Raw genomic sequence first — 17,119 nt, forward strand, 5'->3', positions numbered from 1 at the left:
CCCCAGTCAGTTCGGTCCAGGTCATTCATGATGAGGTATGCAGTTGTGAGCCTAGTGGATGAACTAGTAATGTGTAGTGCGATTGTTAAACCTTTGTTAATAAACGAACTAGTTCTTAACAGCAATGTATTGCTATGAATTTTTAAGCAAAGATCCCATGAAGCAAATAAATTACACAAAAGTATAATAATGAATAGTCAACATGGATTTCAAAAGGGCAAACCTTGCTTGACCAATCTCATTGAAACCATTGAAGTGGTAACAGAAAGTAGACATGGGTAATGTAGTATATGTAACTTATTTAGATTTCCAAAAGGCCTTCAACAAGGTACCACCAATAGACTAATGAATAAGGTCAGAGCATGTGGAGTCAAGGCACAATTAATTACTCTTCTCTTCTTAGCAGTCTCTCGGAGTCGAGGATGACTCAGATGACTGAGTCCAATGCGGGACCTACAGTTTCTGTCACAGGTGGGGCAGACGGTGGGTGAGGTGCTTGGGTTGTTGTGCACTCATTCCTCTGTTTGCGCTTGGCTTCTGTGTGCTCCAGGCGAAGAGACACGGCGCCTTCCCGGATGCTTCTCCTCCATTTTGAGCGGTCTTGGGATTCCCAGGCATTGGTGGGAATGATTCACTTTTTCAAGGAAGCTTTAAGGGTGTCCTTGAAGTATTTATCTGCCCACCTGGGACTCGCTTGCCATGTCGGAGCTCTGAGTGCTTGTTTTGGGAGTCTAGTATCGGGCATGCGGACGATGTGGTCCGTCCAGCGGAGCTGATCGAGCGTGGTCAATGCTTCGATGCTGGGGATGTTGGCCTGAGCAAGAACACTGACATTGGTGAGCCTATCCTGCCAATGGATTTGCAGGATCTTGCGTAGGCAGCTTTGGTGGTACTTCTCCAGTGCTTTGAGGTGCCTGCTGTACATAGTCCGTGTCTCTGAAGCACATAGGAGGGCAGTTATCATTACTGCTCTGCAGACCATGAGCTTGGTACCAGGTTTGAGGTCCTGGTCTTCAAACACTCTCTTCCTCAGGTGACCGAAGGCTGCACTGGCACATCATCGACGTCTGCTCTTGTTAACAGTAGTCTCCCGAGGTATGGAAAATGGTCCACGTTGTCCAAAACCTCGTTAAGGATGTTGTTAATCGGGGGGCAGTGCTGTGTGGCAGGGGCAGGTTGGTAGAGGACCTTTGTCTTACGGATGTTTAGTGTAAGGCCCATGCTCTCGTACGCTTCAGTGAAGGTGTTGACGATGGTTTGGAGTTTGACCTCAGAGTGTGCACAAACATAAGCATCATCTGCATACTGTAATTCAATGACAGAAGATGGGACGACCTTGGATCTGGACTGGAGGCGGCGGAAGTTGAACAATTTCCCATTTGTTCTGTAGATTAGTTCCACTCCAGCAGGGAGCTTATGGAGGGTGAGATGGAGCATTGTAGCAAGGAAGATCAAGAAGAGCGTTGTTGCGATGACACAGCCTTGCTTGACCCCGATCCGCATGTGTATTGGGTACGCGGTAGATCCGTTGGTCAGGATTACGGCTTGTATGGCAGCGTGGAGCAGGCAGAGGATGGTATCAAAGGCACAATTAGCAGAGTGGATAGCTAGCTGGCTGAAAGACAGAAAGCAGAGCATGGGGTTAAAAGGTAGCTATTCAGAGTGGCAGAGGGTGGGAAGTGGGATCCTACAAGGATCAGTGCTGGGACCACTTGTTCACAATTTATATTAACGATTTAGACTTTAGAATCAAAAACACAATTTCTAAATTTGCGGATGACACCAAATTCGGAGGGATAGTCAATATTGAGACGACTAGACAAATTACAGGGGACGTTAATAAACTTGAAGAATGTGCATATAATTGGCAAATTAATTTCAACATAGATAAATATGTGGAATTGGATTTTGGTCAGAAAAATAAGGAGGTCACTTATTACTTGCAAAATAGAATCTAAATGTGGTGGAGGAGCAAAGCGATCTGGGAGTACAAATGCACAAATCACTAAAAGTTGCAACACAGATCAATAAGGCCATAATAAAAGCAAACAAAGCACTAGGATTTATTTCTCGTGGGATAGCATTGAAAAGTATACAAGTTATGCTAAACTTGTGTCGAACCCTTATTAGACCAAACAGAGTACTGTGTGCAATTCTTGTTGTTATATTATAAAAAAAAGGATGTAGAGGCACTGGATTGGGTGCAAAAAATAGTTACAAGGATGATACCAGAAATGTAAGGTTGTACCTATCGGAAAATGATGAACATGCTGGGTCTCTTTTCTCTTTGTAATGTATTTGCTTCATGTGTTCTTTGCTTAAGAATTCATAGCAACATGTTGCTGTTAAGTACCAATTGGTTTATTAGTAAAGCTTTAACGATCACACTCCACATTACCAGTTCATCCACTAGGCTCACAACTGCACACCTCATCGTGGATGAACTAGACCCAAATGACTGGGGTTTTATTGAGTCTTGTGAACATCACGTGACTGGCTAAGCCGCTCACAATGCAACAGCTCTATAAATCTGTGAGCATCCTCACAGGTGCATGCATTACACTCCTAAGGCATGTCCTAATATTAGGTCTTTAAAATTATGAAAGGTACTGATAGAGTAGAAAGAGTTTGCACTTACGGGGAAGAGCAAAACTAAAGGCAGTCAATATAAGATGGTCACCAAGAAATCCAACAGAGAGTTAGAAGAAGCTTCTTTACTCAGAGAATGGTGAGAATGTGGAACTCACTACCAATTGGAGTAGCTGGGGCGAGTAGTATCGATGCATTCAAAGGGAAGCTATATGAGGGAGAAGGGAATAGAGTGTTCTGCTGATAGATTTAGGTGAGGATGGATTACAGGTGGCTCAAGTAAAGCATGAATGCTGGCATGGACTAGTTGGGCCAATGGCCTGTTTCTGTGCTATATATTCTATGTAATCTATTTAGAAAGGATGAAGAGGCATAGTATAAACAAAATGGTACAATTTTAAAGGGGGTGCATGAACAGAGTGACCTGGGGGTTCATGTACAAAAATCTTTGAGGGTGGCAGGACAGGTTTAGAAGGCTGTTAAGAAACCAGAGTGGATCTTCAGCTTCATAAATAGAGGCATAGAGTACAAAAGCAAGGAGGTTATAATAAACAATTATAAATCACTGTTTTGCCTCAGCTGGAGTATTGTGTCCAATTCTGGGTACCACACTTTAGAGAAGCTGCCAAGGCCTTGGAGAAGGTGCAGGGGAAATTTACTAGAATGGTACCAGGGATGAGGGACTTCGGTTATGTGGAGAGACTGAAGAAGCTGGGATTCTTCTCCTTAAAGCAAGGGAGATAAAGGGGAGATTTGATAGAGGGGTTCACAATCCTGAAGGGTTTTGATATAGAGTAGATAGGGAGAATCTGTTTCTACTGGCAGATGATTGGTAACCAGAGGACACAGATTTAATATCATTGGCAAAAGAGCCAGAGGGGAGATGAGAATTTTTTTATGCAACATAGAAAATAGGAGCAGGAGCAGGCCATTCGGCCCTTCAAGCCTGCACCGCAATTCAACATGATCATGGCTGATCCTCTATCTCAACACCATATTCCCGCTTTTCCCCCATACCGCTGGATGTCTTTTATGTCTAGAAATCTATCTATCTCCCTCTTAAATATATTCAGTGACTTGGCCTCCACAGCCTTCTGTGGTAGAGAACACCACCCTCTGAATGAAAACATTTCTCCTCATCTCGGTCCTAAATTTCCTGCCCCATATCCTGAGACTGTGATCCCTTGTTCTAGACTTCCCAGCCCGGGGGAAACATCCTCCCCGCATCCAGTCTGTCCAACCCCGTCAGAACTTTATACGTTTCAATGAGATCCACTCTGATTCTTCTAAACTCTAGTGAATACAGGCCCAGCTGACCCAATCTCTCCTCATACGACAGTCATGCCATCCCAGGAATCAGTCTGGTGAACTTTCACTGCACTCCCTCTATGGCAAGTATATCTTTTCTTAGGTAAGACGACCAAAACTGCACACAATACTCCAGGTGCGGTCTCACCAAGGCCCTGTAAAATGGTAGTAAGACATCATGTACGTGAAACACAAAAGGATAGTATTCAGGCTCAGCAAGTTGTTTTGATCTGGAATGTACTGCCTGAAAGGGTGGTGGAAGCAGATTCAATAGTAACTTTAAAAAGTTTGATAAATACTTGAAAAGGAGAAATGTGCTGGGCCATGGGGAACTAGCAGGAGAGTGGGACTAATTGGTAGATCTTTCAAAGAGTCGGCTTAACCGAATGGCCTAATTCTACGATCAGTAGGGGTGGCAGGGCACCAGCTTTGTTGCTGTTTACGCTGGTTGCAGTGGAGGCAGTAAAGATGAGCTCAGTACCGGATGCAGTTCTGCGGAGGAAAGAAAAGTTGAATGGTTCGACTCTGACACTAATGCAGTTTATAGCGGCACATGGAATGACGGGTGAATGGGACTGGGTGCGAGTTAGGAAACGGGCAGCAGAGGTTTGGATGAGCTGAGATTTATGGAGGGTGCAAGGTGGGAAGTCGGCCAGGAGAGCGTTGGAATAGTTAAGACCAGACGTGACACATGCATGGATGAGGATTTCAGCAGATGAGCTGAGGCAGGAGGGATATTTTGCCGGTGGAAATAGGTGGTCTTTGGGATGGAGAGGATGTGGGGTCGGAAGCTCGGCTCAGGGTCAATGAGGCCACCGAGGTTGGAAACAGTCGGAGACAGTGGCCAAGGAAGGGCATAGAATGGGTGGCTTGGGCACAGATTGTGGCAGAGCCATTTAGACTGTTAGTAAAATGCAGCAAAATGAAAAAAGGAGGAAATAAATAGCAGGTTCCAACAGGGAGAGGGAAAGTGGTGCGTATGCGCCAGTATTGAGCTCCCCCTGTGCTGGAGATGTGTGAAATTATATATTTTCACAGTATTTCCTCCTTGCTCCCGTTCACAATGGCGGCGGCCTGTACCCACAATGCCACGCGGCCAGAAACCGCCCTATTCATTGCTCGGCTGCACTGGGCGCTTGCGCAGCGCCTGCCTTTTCTCGCCAAGTGTTGGTCGGCCCGGCAGCGCCCTGACTGCCCCAGAGAAATCGGAGAGGGGCGGGGCCACAGCCGGGGGGGAGGGGGTGGGAAGGATTGACAGGAGAGGGGCGGGGTCACAGACAGGGGGTGATTAACAGGAGGGGGGCGGGGTCCAGCCAGGGAGAGATTGACAGGAGGGGGCGAGCCAACAACCAGGGAGGGATTGGCAGGAGGGGCGGGGTCACAGCCAGGGGGTGATTGACAGGAGAGGGGCGGAGTCACAGCCAGGGGGAGATTGACAGGAGGGGGAGGGGCCACAGCCAGGAGGTGATTGACAGGAGCAGAGGGGCGGGGTCACAGCCGGGGGGGGGGGGGGGGGAAAGAGAGTCAGAATAGCATGATTGAAAGGAGGGGCGGGGCCAGAACAACATGATTGACAGGAGAGGGACGGGGTCAGAATAATTGTCAAATGGAGGTACTGGGGGGGAAGTGAGGGGGGGAAGTGGGGACCGTGAGGGGGGGGAAGTGGGGACCGTGAGGGGGGGGAAGTGGGGACCGTGAGGGGGGGGAAGTGGGGACCGTGAGGGGGGGGAAGTGGGGACCGTGAGGGGGGGGAAGTGGGGACCGTGAGGGGGGGGAAGTGGGGACCGTGAGGGGGGAAGTGGGGATCGTGAGGGGGGAAGTGGGGATCGTGAGGGGGGAAGTGGGGATCGTGAGGGGGGAAGTGGGGATCGTGAGGGGGGAAGTGGGGATCGTGAGGGGGAAGTGGGGATCGTGAGGGGGGAAGTGGGGATCGTGAGGGGGGGAAGTGGGGATCGTGAGGGGGAAGTGGGGATCGTGAGGGGGGAAGTGGGGATCGTGAAATTTTGGCCATAAAATTAAGGAAAATCCTAAGATGTTCTCTAAATATATTAAGAGTAAGAGGTTAAGTAAAGAAAGACTATTAGAGACCATGAGGGTAATTTCTGTGTGGAGGCAGAAGATGTTGGTAAGGTTCTTAACGCATACTTTGCATCTGTTTTCACAAAGGAAAGGGGAAATGCAGATACTGCTATCGAGGAGGAGTGAGATATTCTGGATGAAATAAGCATAGATAGGAAGTATTAAGGGGTTTAGCACCTTTGAAAGTAGATATGTCCCGAGGCCCAGATGAAATGCATCCCAGGCTGTTGAGCGAAGTCAAAGAGGAAATAACAGAGGCCTTGACCATCATTTTCCAGTTCTCTTTGGATTTGGGCATGATGCCGGAGGATTGGAGGACTGCTAATGTCGTGCCCTTGTTTAAGAAGGGAGAAAGGGATAGGCGAGTAATTGCAGGCCGGTCAGCCTCACCTCAGAGATGGGAAAATTATTGGGAAAAATCCTGAAAGACAGAATAAATCTGCATTTGGAAAGACAAGGATTAATTAGGGACAGTCAGCACAGATTTGTTAAAGGAAGATCGTGTTTGACAAATCTGATTGAATTTTTTGAGGAGGTAACCAAGAAGGTTGATGAGGGTAATGCGGATGATGTAGTATATATGGACTTTAGCAAGGCTTTTGATAAGGTGGCAAATAGTAGACTGGCCATGAAGGTTAAAGCCCATGGGATCCAGGGCAAAGTGGCAAGTTGAATCCAAAATTGGCTTGGAGGTAGGAAGCAAAGGGTAATGATTGATGGATGTTTTTGTGACTAGAAGGATGTATACAGTGGGGTTCCGCAGGGCTCGGTTCTGGGTCCCTTGCTTTTTGTGGTATAAATGATTTAGATTTGAATATAGGGGGTATGATTAAGAAGTTTGCAGACGAGACTAAAATTGGCTGTGTGGTTGATAATGAAGAGGAAAGTCATGGGCTGCAGGAGTATATCAATCTACTGGTCAGGTGGGCAGAGCAGTGGCAAATGGAATTTAATTCAGAGAAGTGTGAGGTGATGCACTTTGGGATGATTAATAAGGAAAGGTATACACATTAAGTGGTAGGCTACTTAATAGTGTAGATGAACAAAGGGACCTTGGAGTGCTTGTCCACAGATCCCTGAAAGTAGCAGGCCAGGTGGATAAGGTGATTAAGAAGGCATACAGACTGCTTGCCTTTATCGGCCAACGAATAGAATATAAGAGCAGGCAGGTTATGCTTAAATTGTATAATACTTTGGTTAGGGCACAGCTGGAGTACTGCGTGCAGTTCTGGTCGCCGTATTATAGGAAGGACGTGATTGCGCTAGAGAGGGTGCGCTAGAGAGGGTGCAGAGGAGATTTACTGGGATGCTGCCTGGAATGGAGAATCATAGTTAGGGGGACAGATTGGATAGGCTGGGTTTGTTCTCATTGGAACAGAGGAGGTTGAGAGGAGGCCTCATTGAGGTGTACAAAATATTGAGGGGCCTGGACATAGTGGAGAGTAAGGGTCTATTTCCATTGATGGAGGGGTCTATTACAAGGGGGCATAGTTTTAAGGTGGTTGGTGGAAGATTTAGAGGGGATTTGAGGGGGGGGAGGCTTCTTTACACAGAAGGTTGTGGAGATCTGGAACTCGCTGCATGGAAGAGTGGTGGATGCAGAAACCCTCACCACTTTTGAGAGATGGTTGGATGGGCACTTAAAGTGCCGTAACCTGCAGGGTTACGGACCGAGAGCTGGTAATTGGGATTAGACTGGATGACCTTTTGTTGGACAAAGCAGATATAATGGTAAGTACTGCAGGGAATAGAATACGACCAGGGTGATCTCCTGGACTAGTTTCGATCGCCTGGATGGGTCGGAGAGGAATTTTCCCAGATTTTTTCTCCCCAAATTGGCCTGAGTTTTTAAACTGGTTTTTGCCTCTCCCATGAGATCACATGGCTCTGGTTGGGGTGGAGTGTAGAATGTTTCAGTATAAGGGTTGTCGCAGTTGTGAGAGGTGGACTAGTTGGGCTGGGTGCTCTTTGCCTTTCCGTCATTGTTCATAGGCTTATATGTAACCTTCAGGGCTGCTGACCAAGGCCCGTGTGGCTTTGTCGGCCGGCGTGGACACGATGGGCCGAAATGGCCTCCTACTGCGCTGTAAATTTCTATGTTTCTTCTATGGGGAATGTGAGGAGGTTACCAGAATATCACAGAAACATTCAAAGTGAGGGAAAATAGGGTATTTGAGGGAGAGAAAACTGAGAGAAGAGTACATTCGAGGAGGAACTGGAAAGGAAAAGAACTGAAATGCGAGGGGGAAAACTGTGAAAGTGGGAGACGTTCCGGGGCAAAGGAAAACAGGCCAGTCGATGAGAGAAGGGAATGAGAGGAAAATATAGGGAGCCTGATAGAAAATAGGGAATGTGAGTGAAAAGCAAGAGAAACTAGGGAATGTGAGGGAAAAACAGGAGTTATGATGGAAAAATGGAATATGGGAGAAAAGGCTGGGAATTAAGGGGTAAATAAACAATGCGAGGGGGAAATTGTGATTCTGATAGAAAATAGGGAATACGGAAATAATAGAAAAGCTGAACAAAGAGTGTGTGAAAAATTGGGAACCTTGGGCAAAAATCAGCGAATATGAGGGGAAAACAGGAAATTTGTTGGAAAATGCAGGAGAATGTTGCAAATCCGAACCAAAGGGAATGCTGAAGAGCGGGAGAGCGTGTTTTTCCTTTATTTGTCGCAGGTTGTGGGTGATGCTGGCATGGCCCCATTTAATGCCCTTTCCAAGCTGTCCTGACAAATTAGTTGTGAACCTTCTCCCAGAACCAGCAGTTCTTGCGCTGAAGATGCTCCCAGGACAGTTTTTGGGAGGGAATTCCAGGATATTGAGCCAGCACTCATGTAGGATAGTGTGTGACTTGGAGAGAAACGTGGGGATGATGCTATTCCCATGGGACTGTTGCTCTTGTCCTTTGGGGTGGGAGAAGGTGTGGGGACTGGAACGAGATGAAATAAGATCCAGTTTCAGCTTTGATGAATGCTTCTACCCATTAACCCGTCTTTCCTCGTTACAGTGCCATTATTTCCAGCATTTCCTGTGCATGTTGCTGTATAGCGAGGACGTTTCCATATTTTTCACAGCCCCAGTGAAGTTGAGCTCCTCGTTTCCTTGGATACCTGGAGACTTGGATCATAAGACTTGGAGGCCATTCACCCCTCGAACCTGTTCTGCCATTGTAGTAGATCATGGATGATCGATACCTTAACTCCATTTACCCACCTTTACTCCAGATACCCTTACCCAATAAAAATCTACTGACCTAAGTCTTCAAATTGCCAACTGAGCCCGCTTCCACAGTTAGTGTTCCAGATTTCCACCACCCTTTGTGAAAACGTGATTCTTGGTATCACTCCTAAATGGCCTCGCTCGAATTTTAAGATTATGCTCCACCCGAGGAAATAGTTTAAGTGAATCTACCCTCTCAAATCCCTTTATCATTGTAAAGACCTTTATTAGATCACCCCTCAACCATCTGCACAACGGAATACAAACCCAAGTTTATGCAACCTATCTTCATCATTTAACCCTTTATGGCATGGTATCCTATGGTGCATTTGCGTTGCATCCCCTCTAAGGCCAGTAGACCTTTCGCAAAGTTCTGTGTCCAAAACTGGGCATAGTACTTTAGACGGGGTCTGACCAAGGCTGTGTATAACTCCAAATCTCCTGGGAGGACAGACGCACCAACATTAGTGTCCTCGACCAGGCCAGCATCGAAGCACTGACCACACTTGATCAGCTCCGCTGGGCAGGCCACATTGTCCGCATGCCAGACACGAGACTCCCAAAGCAAGGGCTCTACTCGGAACTCCTTCACGGCAAACGAGCCAAAGGTGGGCAGAGGAAACATTACAAGGACACCCTCAAAGCCTCCCTGATAAAGTGCAACATCCCCACCGACACCTGGGAGTCCCCGGCCAAAGACCGCTCTAAGTGGAGGAAGTGCATCCGGGAAGGCGCTGAGCACCTCGAGTCTCATCGCTGAGAGCATGCAGAAATCAAGCACAGGCAGCGGAAAGAGCGTGCGGCAAACCTGTCCCACCCTCCCTTACCCTCAACGACAGTCCCTGTCACAGGTGGGACAATAGCTCTCGTATTAGACTGTTCAGCCACCCAAGGACTCATTTTAAGAGTGGAAGCAAGTCTTTCTCGATTCCGAGGGACTGCCTATGATGATAGCTGAAGCATTACTAGCTCCCTTTTGTATTCCAGCCCCCTTGCGATAAAGGCCAACATCCCATGAACCTTTTTGTATCAAGGCACTGGCCTTTAGTGACTTGTGCACATGAACACCCAAAACCCATTGCTTCTCCACAGCTCCTAGGCTCACCATAGAATGGTTACAGCACAGGAGGCCGCCATTCAGCCTGTCCCGGCTCTCTGCAAGAGCACTTCAGCTCGTCCCACTCCCCTGCCTTTTACCCGTATCCCTGCAATTCCTTTTTCATCAGGTACATATCCAATTCCCTTTTGAAAGCCACGATTGAATCTGCCTCCACCCTTCAGGCAGCGCATTCCAGATCCTAACCACTCGCTACATAAAAAAGTTTTCTCTTACGTCGCCTTTGGTTCTTCTGTCAATCACGTTACATCTGTGTCCTCTGGTCCTCTGGTCCTCGACCCTTCCGCCAATGGGAACAGTTTCTCTCTATCTACTCTGTCTAGACCCCTCATGATTTGGAACACCTCGATCAAATCTCCTCTCAACCTTCTCTGCTCTAAGGAGAAGAACCTCAGCTTCTCCAGTCTATCCACGTAACTGAAGTCCTTCAACCCTGGAACCATTCTTGTAAATCTTTTCTGCACCCTCTCTAAGGCCTTCACATCCTTCCGAAAGTGCGATGCCCAGAATTGGACACAATGCTCCAATTGAGGCCGAACCGGTGTTTTATAAATGTTCATCATAACTTCCTTGCTTTTGTACTCGATGCCTCTATTTATGAAGCCCAGGATCCCGTAAGCTTTTATAACCACTTTCTCAACCTGCCCTGCCACCTTCAATGTCTTTTCCACATATACCCCCAGGTTTCTGTGTTCTTTCGAATTATATTCTTTCATTAATATTGCCTCTCCTCCTTTTTCCTACCAAAATGCATCACTTCGCACTTTTCTGCATGAAATTTTATCTGCCACACCACATCAGCCCATTCCATCTATGTCCTCTTGAAGCTTATCACTACCCTCCTCACTATACTTCCAAGTTTTGTGTCATCTGCAGATTTTGAAATTGTGCCCTGTTCTCTCAAGTCCAAGTCATTGATATATATCAAAAAAAGCAGTGGTCCCAGTACCGACCCCTAGGGAACACCACTGTATATCTTCCTCCAACCCAAAAACCAACCGTTCACCACTACTCTCTGTTTTCTGTCACTGAGCCAATTCCATATCCACTGCCACTGTCCCTTTTATTCCATAGACTTCAACTTTGCTGGCAAGCCTATTATGTGGCACTTTATCATATGCCTTTTGGAAGTCCATGTACACCACATCAACCGCATTGCCTTCATCAACCCTCTGTTACCTGATCAAAAAACACAATCAAGTTAGCTAAACACAATTTGCCTTTAACAAATCCTTGCTGGTTTTCCTTAATTAATCCACACTTTTCCGAGTGACTGTTCATTTTGTCCCGGATTATCATTTCGAAAAGCTTCCTAAAGCCTGTAGTTGCTGGGTTTATCCCTGCACCGGTTTTTGATCAAGGGTGTAACATTTGCAGTTGTCCAGTCCTCTGGCACCACCCCCATTATCCAAGGAGGATTGGAAGATTTCGGCCAGTACCTCTGCAATTTCTACAGTCATTTCCCTCAGCATCCAATGGATGAATCCCATCCGGTCCTGGTTACTTATCTACTTTAAATACAGCCAGCCTTTCTGGTAGCTCCTCTATCAATTTTTAGCTCGTTTTGTATCTCAACTACCTCCTTTTTCACTATGCGTTTGGCAGGCTATTCTTCCTTGGTTAAGATAGATGCAAAGTACTAATTTAGTGCCAATTCCCTCTGCCTCCATGCGTAGGTCTCCTTATTGGACCCTAATCAGCCCCACCACCTCCTCTTACTACCCATTCAGTATTTATATGCCTATAGAAAATTTTTTGATTCCATTTGATGTGGGCTGCCATTCTATTCTCATACTCTCTCTTTGCCCCTCTTATTTCCTTTTTCACTTCCCCTCTGAACTTTCTATCTTCAGCTTGGTTCTCACTTGTATTCTCGAACTGACATCTGTCATATGCCACCTTTTTCTGCTTCATCTTATTATCTCTTTCGTCATCCAGGGAGCTCTGGCTTTGGCTGCCCTGCCTTTCCTCTTCATAGGAATATACCTCGACTGTATCCGAACCATCTCCTCTTTAAAAGGCAGCCCATTTTGTTCCATTACAGTTTTGCATGCCAATCTTCGATTCCAATTTACCCAGGCCAGTTCCGTCTCAACCCACAGAAACTGGCCCTCCTCCAATTAAGTATTTTTACTCCAGATGGCTCCTTGTTCTTTTCCATAGCTAATCTAAACCTTATACTATGATCACTGTTCCCTAAATGTTCCCCAACTGACACTTGCTCCACCTCATTCCCCACAACCAGATCCAGCAATGTCTTCTCCCTAATTCGGCAGAATCGTATTGATAGTATGCAGGTACAGCAAGTGATCAGTATCTTGGCCTTTATTGCAAAGGGGATGGAGTATAAAAGCCGGGAAGTCTTACTACAGCTATACATGGTATTAGTGAGACCACACCTGGAATACTGCGTGCAGTTTTGGTTTCCATATTTACAAAAAGATAAACTTGCTTTGAAGGCAGTTCAGAGAAGGTTCACTCGGTTAATTCCGGGGATGAGGGGGTTGACTTATGAGGAAAGGTTGAGTAGGTTGGGCCTCCACTCATTGGAATTCAGAAGAATGAGAGGTGATCTTATCGAGACGTATAAGATTATGAGGGGGCTTGACAAGGTGGATGCAGAGAGGATGTTTCCACTGATGGGGGAGACTAGAACTAGGGGGCATGATCTTAGAATAAGGGGCCGCCCATTTAGAACTGAGATGAGGAGAAATTTCCTCTCTGAGGGTTGTAAATCTGTGGAATTCGCTGCCTCAGAGAGCTGTGGAAACTGGGACATTAAATAAATTTAAGACAGAAATAGACGGTTTCTTAATCGATAAGGGGTTATGGGGAGCGGGCAGGGAAGTGGACCCGAGTCCATGATCAGATCAGCCATGATCTTATTGAATGGCAGAGCAGACTCGAGGGGCCGTATGGCCGACTCCTGCTCCTATTTCTTATGTTCTTATTAACACACTTCAGAAATTCTTCACCTCTCTGCCCTATACACTATTACTATCTCAGTCTATATTAGGATAATTGAAGTTTCCCATTATCACCACTCTATAGTTCTTGCACCCCTCTGTAATTTCCCTGCAAATTTGCTAGTCTATATTCTTCTCCCTCGTTGGCGGTCGGTAGAATATACCCAGTAGTGCAATGGCACCTCTGTTGTTTTTTTTAAAAACTCTAACCAAATAGATGCTGACATTGACCCGTCCAGGACATTCTATTTCTCCAACACTGTAATATTCTCCTTAATCAATACTGTCACCCCAACTGCTTTCTTTCCTGAACACCTTATATCCAGGAATATTTAATACCCAATCCTGCCCTTTTTTGGGCCAGGTCACTGTTGTCACAACATCATATTCCCATGTGAGCCTGCAGCTCACCAATGTTATTTACCACGCATTGTGCATTCACATTCATGCAGTGTAAATATACCTTAGATCTTGTATTCTCTCTTAGTCTGACCCTATCGAATACTGTATGATTTCTTACTCCAATGCGATCCGTCTCTACCAATGCTTTGCGCACACTGTTTCTCCTTTATAATGTTACACCCTGGTGCCCATCCGCCTGCAAAATTAATTTAAACCCTCCCTAACAGCACTAGCAACATATCATCCCCCCCCCCCCCCCCCCCCAAGAGGATATTGGTTTCATTGAGAAAATATTCCCATTTGCCTTTCTTAGATCCAAAGAATCCTCATTTAAAATATAATTAATCAGACGGTCCTGATGTCTACTATCTGCAAAGGGATTATAGACAGGCTAAGTGAGTGGGCAAAAAATTGGCAGTATGATGAGAGTATAATGTGGGAAAATGTGAGGTTATCCACTTGAGCAGAAATAATACACAAGCAAATTGTAATTTAAATGGAGAAAAATTGAAAAGTGCTGCAATACAGTCCTTGTGCATGAAACACAAAAAGCTAGTATGCAGGTACAGCAAGTGATCAGGAAGGCAAATTTGGAATGTTGGCCTTTATTGCAAGGGGGATGGAGCAGAAAAGTCCTGCTACAACTGTACATCATCATCATAGGCAGTCCCTCAAAATGAGGATGACTTGCTTCCACGCTAAAAAAGGATGAGTTCACAGGTGTTTCAATGAAGGACCTAATATTCCAGATCCCGAACTCATCCTGAAGGATGGAAGATGCCTGTGGGTGGATTTTTTTAACGCGGGGTGGCCGTTGCACACCAGCCACCACACGGGCTTGACAGAGCCAGGTCTTGGTCCAATGGCAAGGGTTATCCAAGACGACTGGAGACCTGCTCTGCTACACGTACCTAGTGCGCACACATATTGCAGTGTGGGCTGGCCCGTACAACTGCACAGGGTATTGGTGAGGCCACACCTGGAGTACTGTGTGCAGTTTTGGTCTCTGTATTTAAGGAAGGATATACTTGCATTGGAGGCAGTTCACAGAAGGTTCACTAGGTTGACTCCGGAGATGACGGTCTTGACTTATGAGGATAGGTTGAGCCTATACTCATTGGAGATCAGAAGAATGAGAGATGACCTTATTGAAACTTATAAGATAATGAGGGGACTCGACAAGATGGATGCAGGGAGGATATTTCCACTCGGGGGAAACTAAAACTCGGGGACATAGTTTTAAATGGGCGGCCCCTTATTCTGAGACTAAGACTAAGAGAGCTGTGGAGGCTGGGTCATTGAATATATTAAAGGCGAAGACAGACAGATTTTTGAACGATAAGGGAGTGAAGGGTTATTGGGAGCGGGCAGGGAAGTGGAGCTGAGTCCAGGATTAGATCGCCCATGATCTTATTGAATGGCGGAGCAGGATCGAGGGGCCGAATGTTATACTGCTATTGAATTCTCTCTGTATTGTAGTAATTTGTTTACTAAGCAGGGAAGTAAGATCTATTATAAAGTAGTGAGCACTGAAGTTTTAAATTGAGGTTGACCAGACAGCAATGCTCAGTTTCACCATGAAGTATTCACCCGCAAAATGAGAGAACACAACTCATTACATGCCATTGCATACTGCTCCCCAAGTGTGAGGGAACTGTAACCACTGTTAATGAGGCAAGGACATTAGCTAACCCTGCAAAAGGAAACCACCTAGGTAAACATCATCATTTTATTTGGGGATTGGGTAGAAAAAGGACACTTAGCTGATATTGAATGATACAGAATCAAAGACAGATTTATAATTAAAGGTTTCACTTGGATGTCTGGCACTTATATGTAAGAACAGAAAAACTATTGATAAAATAAGTAAGGGAGTTATAACATAGAAACATAGAAAATAGGTGCAGGAGTAGGCCATTCGGCCCTTCGAGCCTGCACCACCATTCAATATGATCATGGCTGATGATACACCTCAGTACCCCTTTCCTGCTTTCTCTCCATACCCCTTGATCCCTTTAGCCATAAGGGCCACATCTAACTCCCTTTTGAATATATCTAACGAATTGGCCTCAACAACTTTGTGGTAGAGAATTCCATAGGTTCACAATTCTCTGAGTGAAGAAGTTTCTCCTCATCTCAGTCCTAAGTGGCTTACCCCTTATCCTTATCCTTAGACCCCTGGTTCTGGACTTCAACATCGGAAACATTCTTCCTGCATCTAACCTGTCCAGTCCCATCATAATTTTATATGCTTCTATGAATTCCCCTCATCCTTTTAAATTCCAGTGAATACAAGCCGAGTCAATCCAGTCTTTCTTCATATGTCAGTCCTGCAATCCTGGGAATCAGTCTGGTGAACCTTTGCTGCACTCCCTCAACAGCAAGAATGTCCTCAGATTAGGAGACCAAATACTCAAGGTGTGGTCTCACCAAGGCCCTGTACAACTGCAGCAAGACCTCCCTGCTCCTATACTTCAATTCTCTTGCTATGAAGGCCAACATGCCATATGTTTTCTTTACTGCATGTTGGCCTTCATAACGATCTCATGAGCCCAATGGAAATTAAGCTTGTTCAGAAAGGACACCAGTTAACTTGCAGGAATGAATGAACAGACTTGGGCACTTTTCTCAAAAGAGAAGGCTGAGGGGTGACCAGATAGAGGTCTTCAAAATTATGAAGGGGTTTAATTGGGCGGATGTAGACAAGATGTTTCCACTTGTGCGGGAGACCAAAACTAGGGGCCCACAATATAAGACAGTCACGAATAAATCCAGTAGGGAATTCAGAAGAAACTTCTGTACCCAGATAATAGTGAGAATGCAGAACACACTACCACTGTGCTTGAGGCGAATAGCATAGATACATTTAAGGGGAAGCTAGATAAGTATATGAGCGAGAAAGGAATCGAAGGATTATGCTGAGAGGGTCCATGAGGTAGGATGGGAGGAGGCTCGTGTGGGCCAGTTAGGCCAAATGGCCTGTTTCTGTACATTAAATGTTGTTATTCTATACAGTTTATCAACTGAACCTATTGATACGGGGCAAATTCAATTAAATTCTCCCGCTATCAATTGTATTTTGACTTTTGCATTAAGCAGAAATGTGGAGATTTTCACCTAGTCGGACTGTCCTAAACTCTATTCCTGCTCCGTGTCTGTACCATTACGCTATCTCAGTCACACTCTCTGTCCAGTGCAGATTAAGAACATAAGAAATAGGAGCAGGAGTCGGCCATACGGCCCCTCGAGCCTGCCCCGCCATTCAATACAATCATGGCTGATCCGATCATGGACTCAGCTCCACTTCCCCGCCCGCTCCCCATAATCCCTTATTTAAGAAACTGTCTATTTCTGTCTTAAATTTATTCAATGTCCCGGCTTCCACAGCTCTGAGGTAGTGAATGCCACAGATTTACAAACCTCAGAAGAAATTTCTC

At 45.8% G+C, this 17,119-nt stretch overlaps 1 protein-coding gene across 1 annotated transcript in view; it reads right to left on the reverse strand.

Moving 5' to 3' along the window:
- Positions 1-209: 209 nt before the first annotated feature.
- Positions 210-17,119, reverse strand: part of LOC139240520 (uncharacterized) — a 19,453-nt gene continuing 2,543 nt past the window's right edge. Inside the window, exon 2 of the mRNA XM_070869064.1 lies at positions 210-1,615. Within this exon, the coding sequence (XP_070725165.1) occupies positions 1,030-1,615 (586 nt within the window). The 3' untranslated portion in view covers positions 210-1,029. The remainder of the gene's footprint in view (positions 1,616-17,119) is intronic.

This window comes from Pristiophorus japonicus, chromosome 32 (assembly GCF_044704955.1).
Source record: "Pristiophorus japonicus isolate sPriJap1 chromosome 32, sPriJap1.hap1, whole genome shotgun sequence".
NCBI classification, from domain to species: Eukaryota; Metazoa; Chordata; class Chondrichthyes; family Pristiophoridae; genus Pristiophorus; species Pristiophorus japonicus.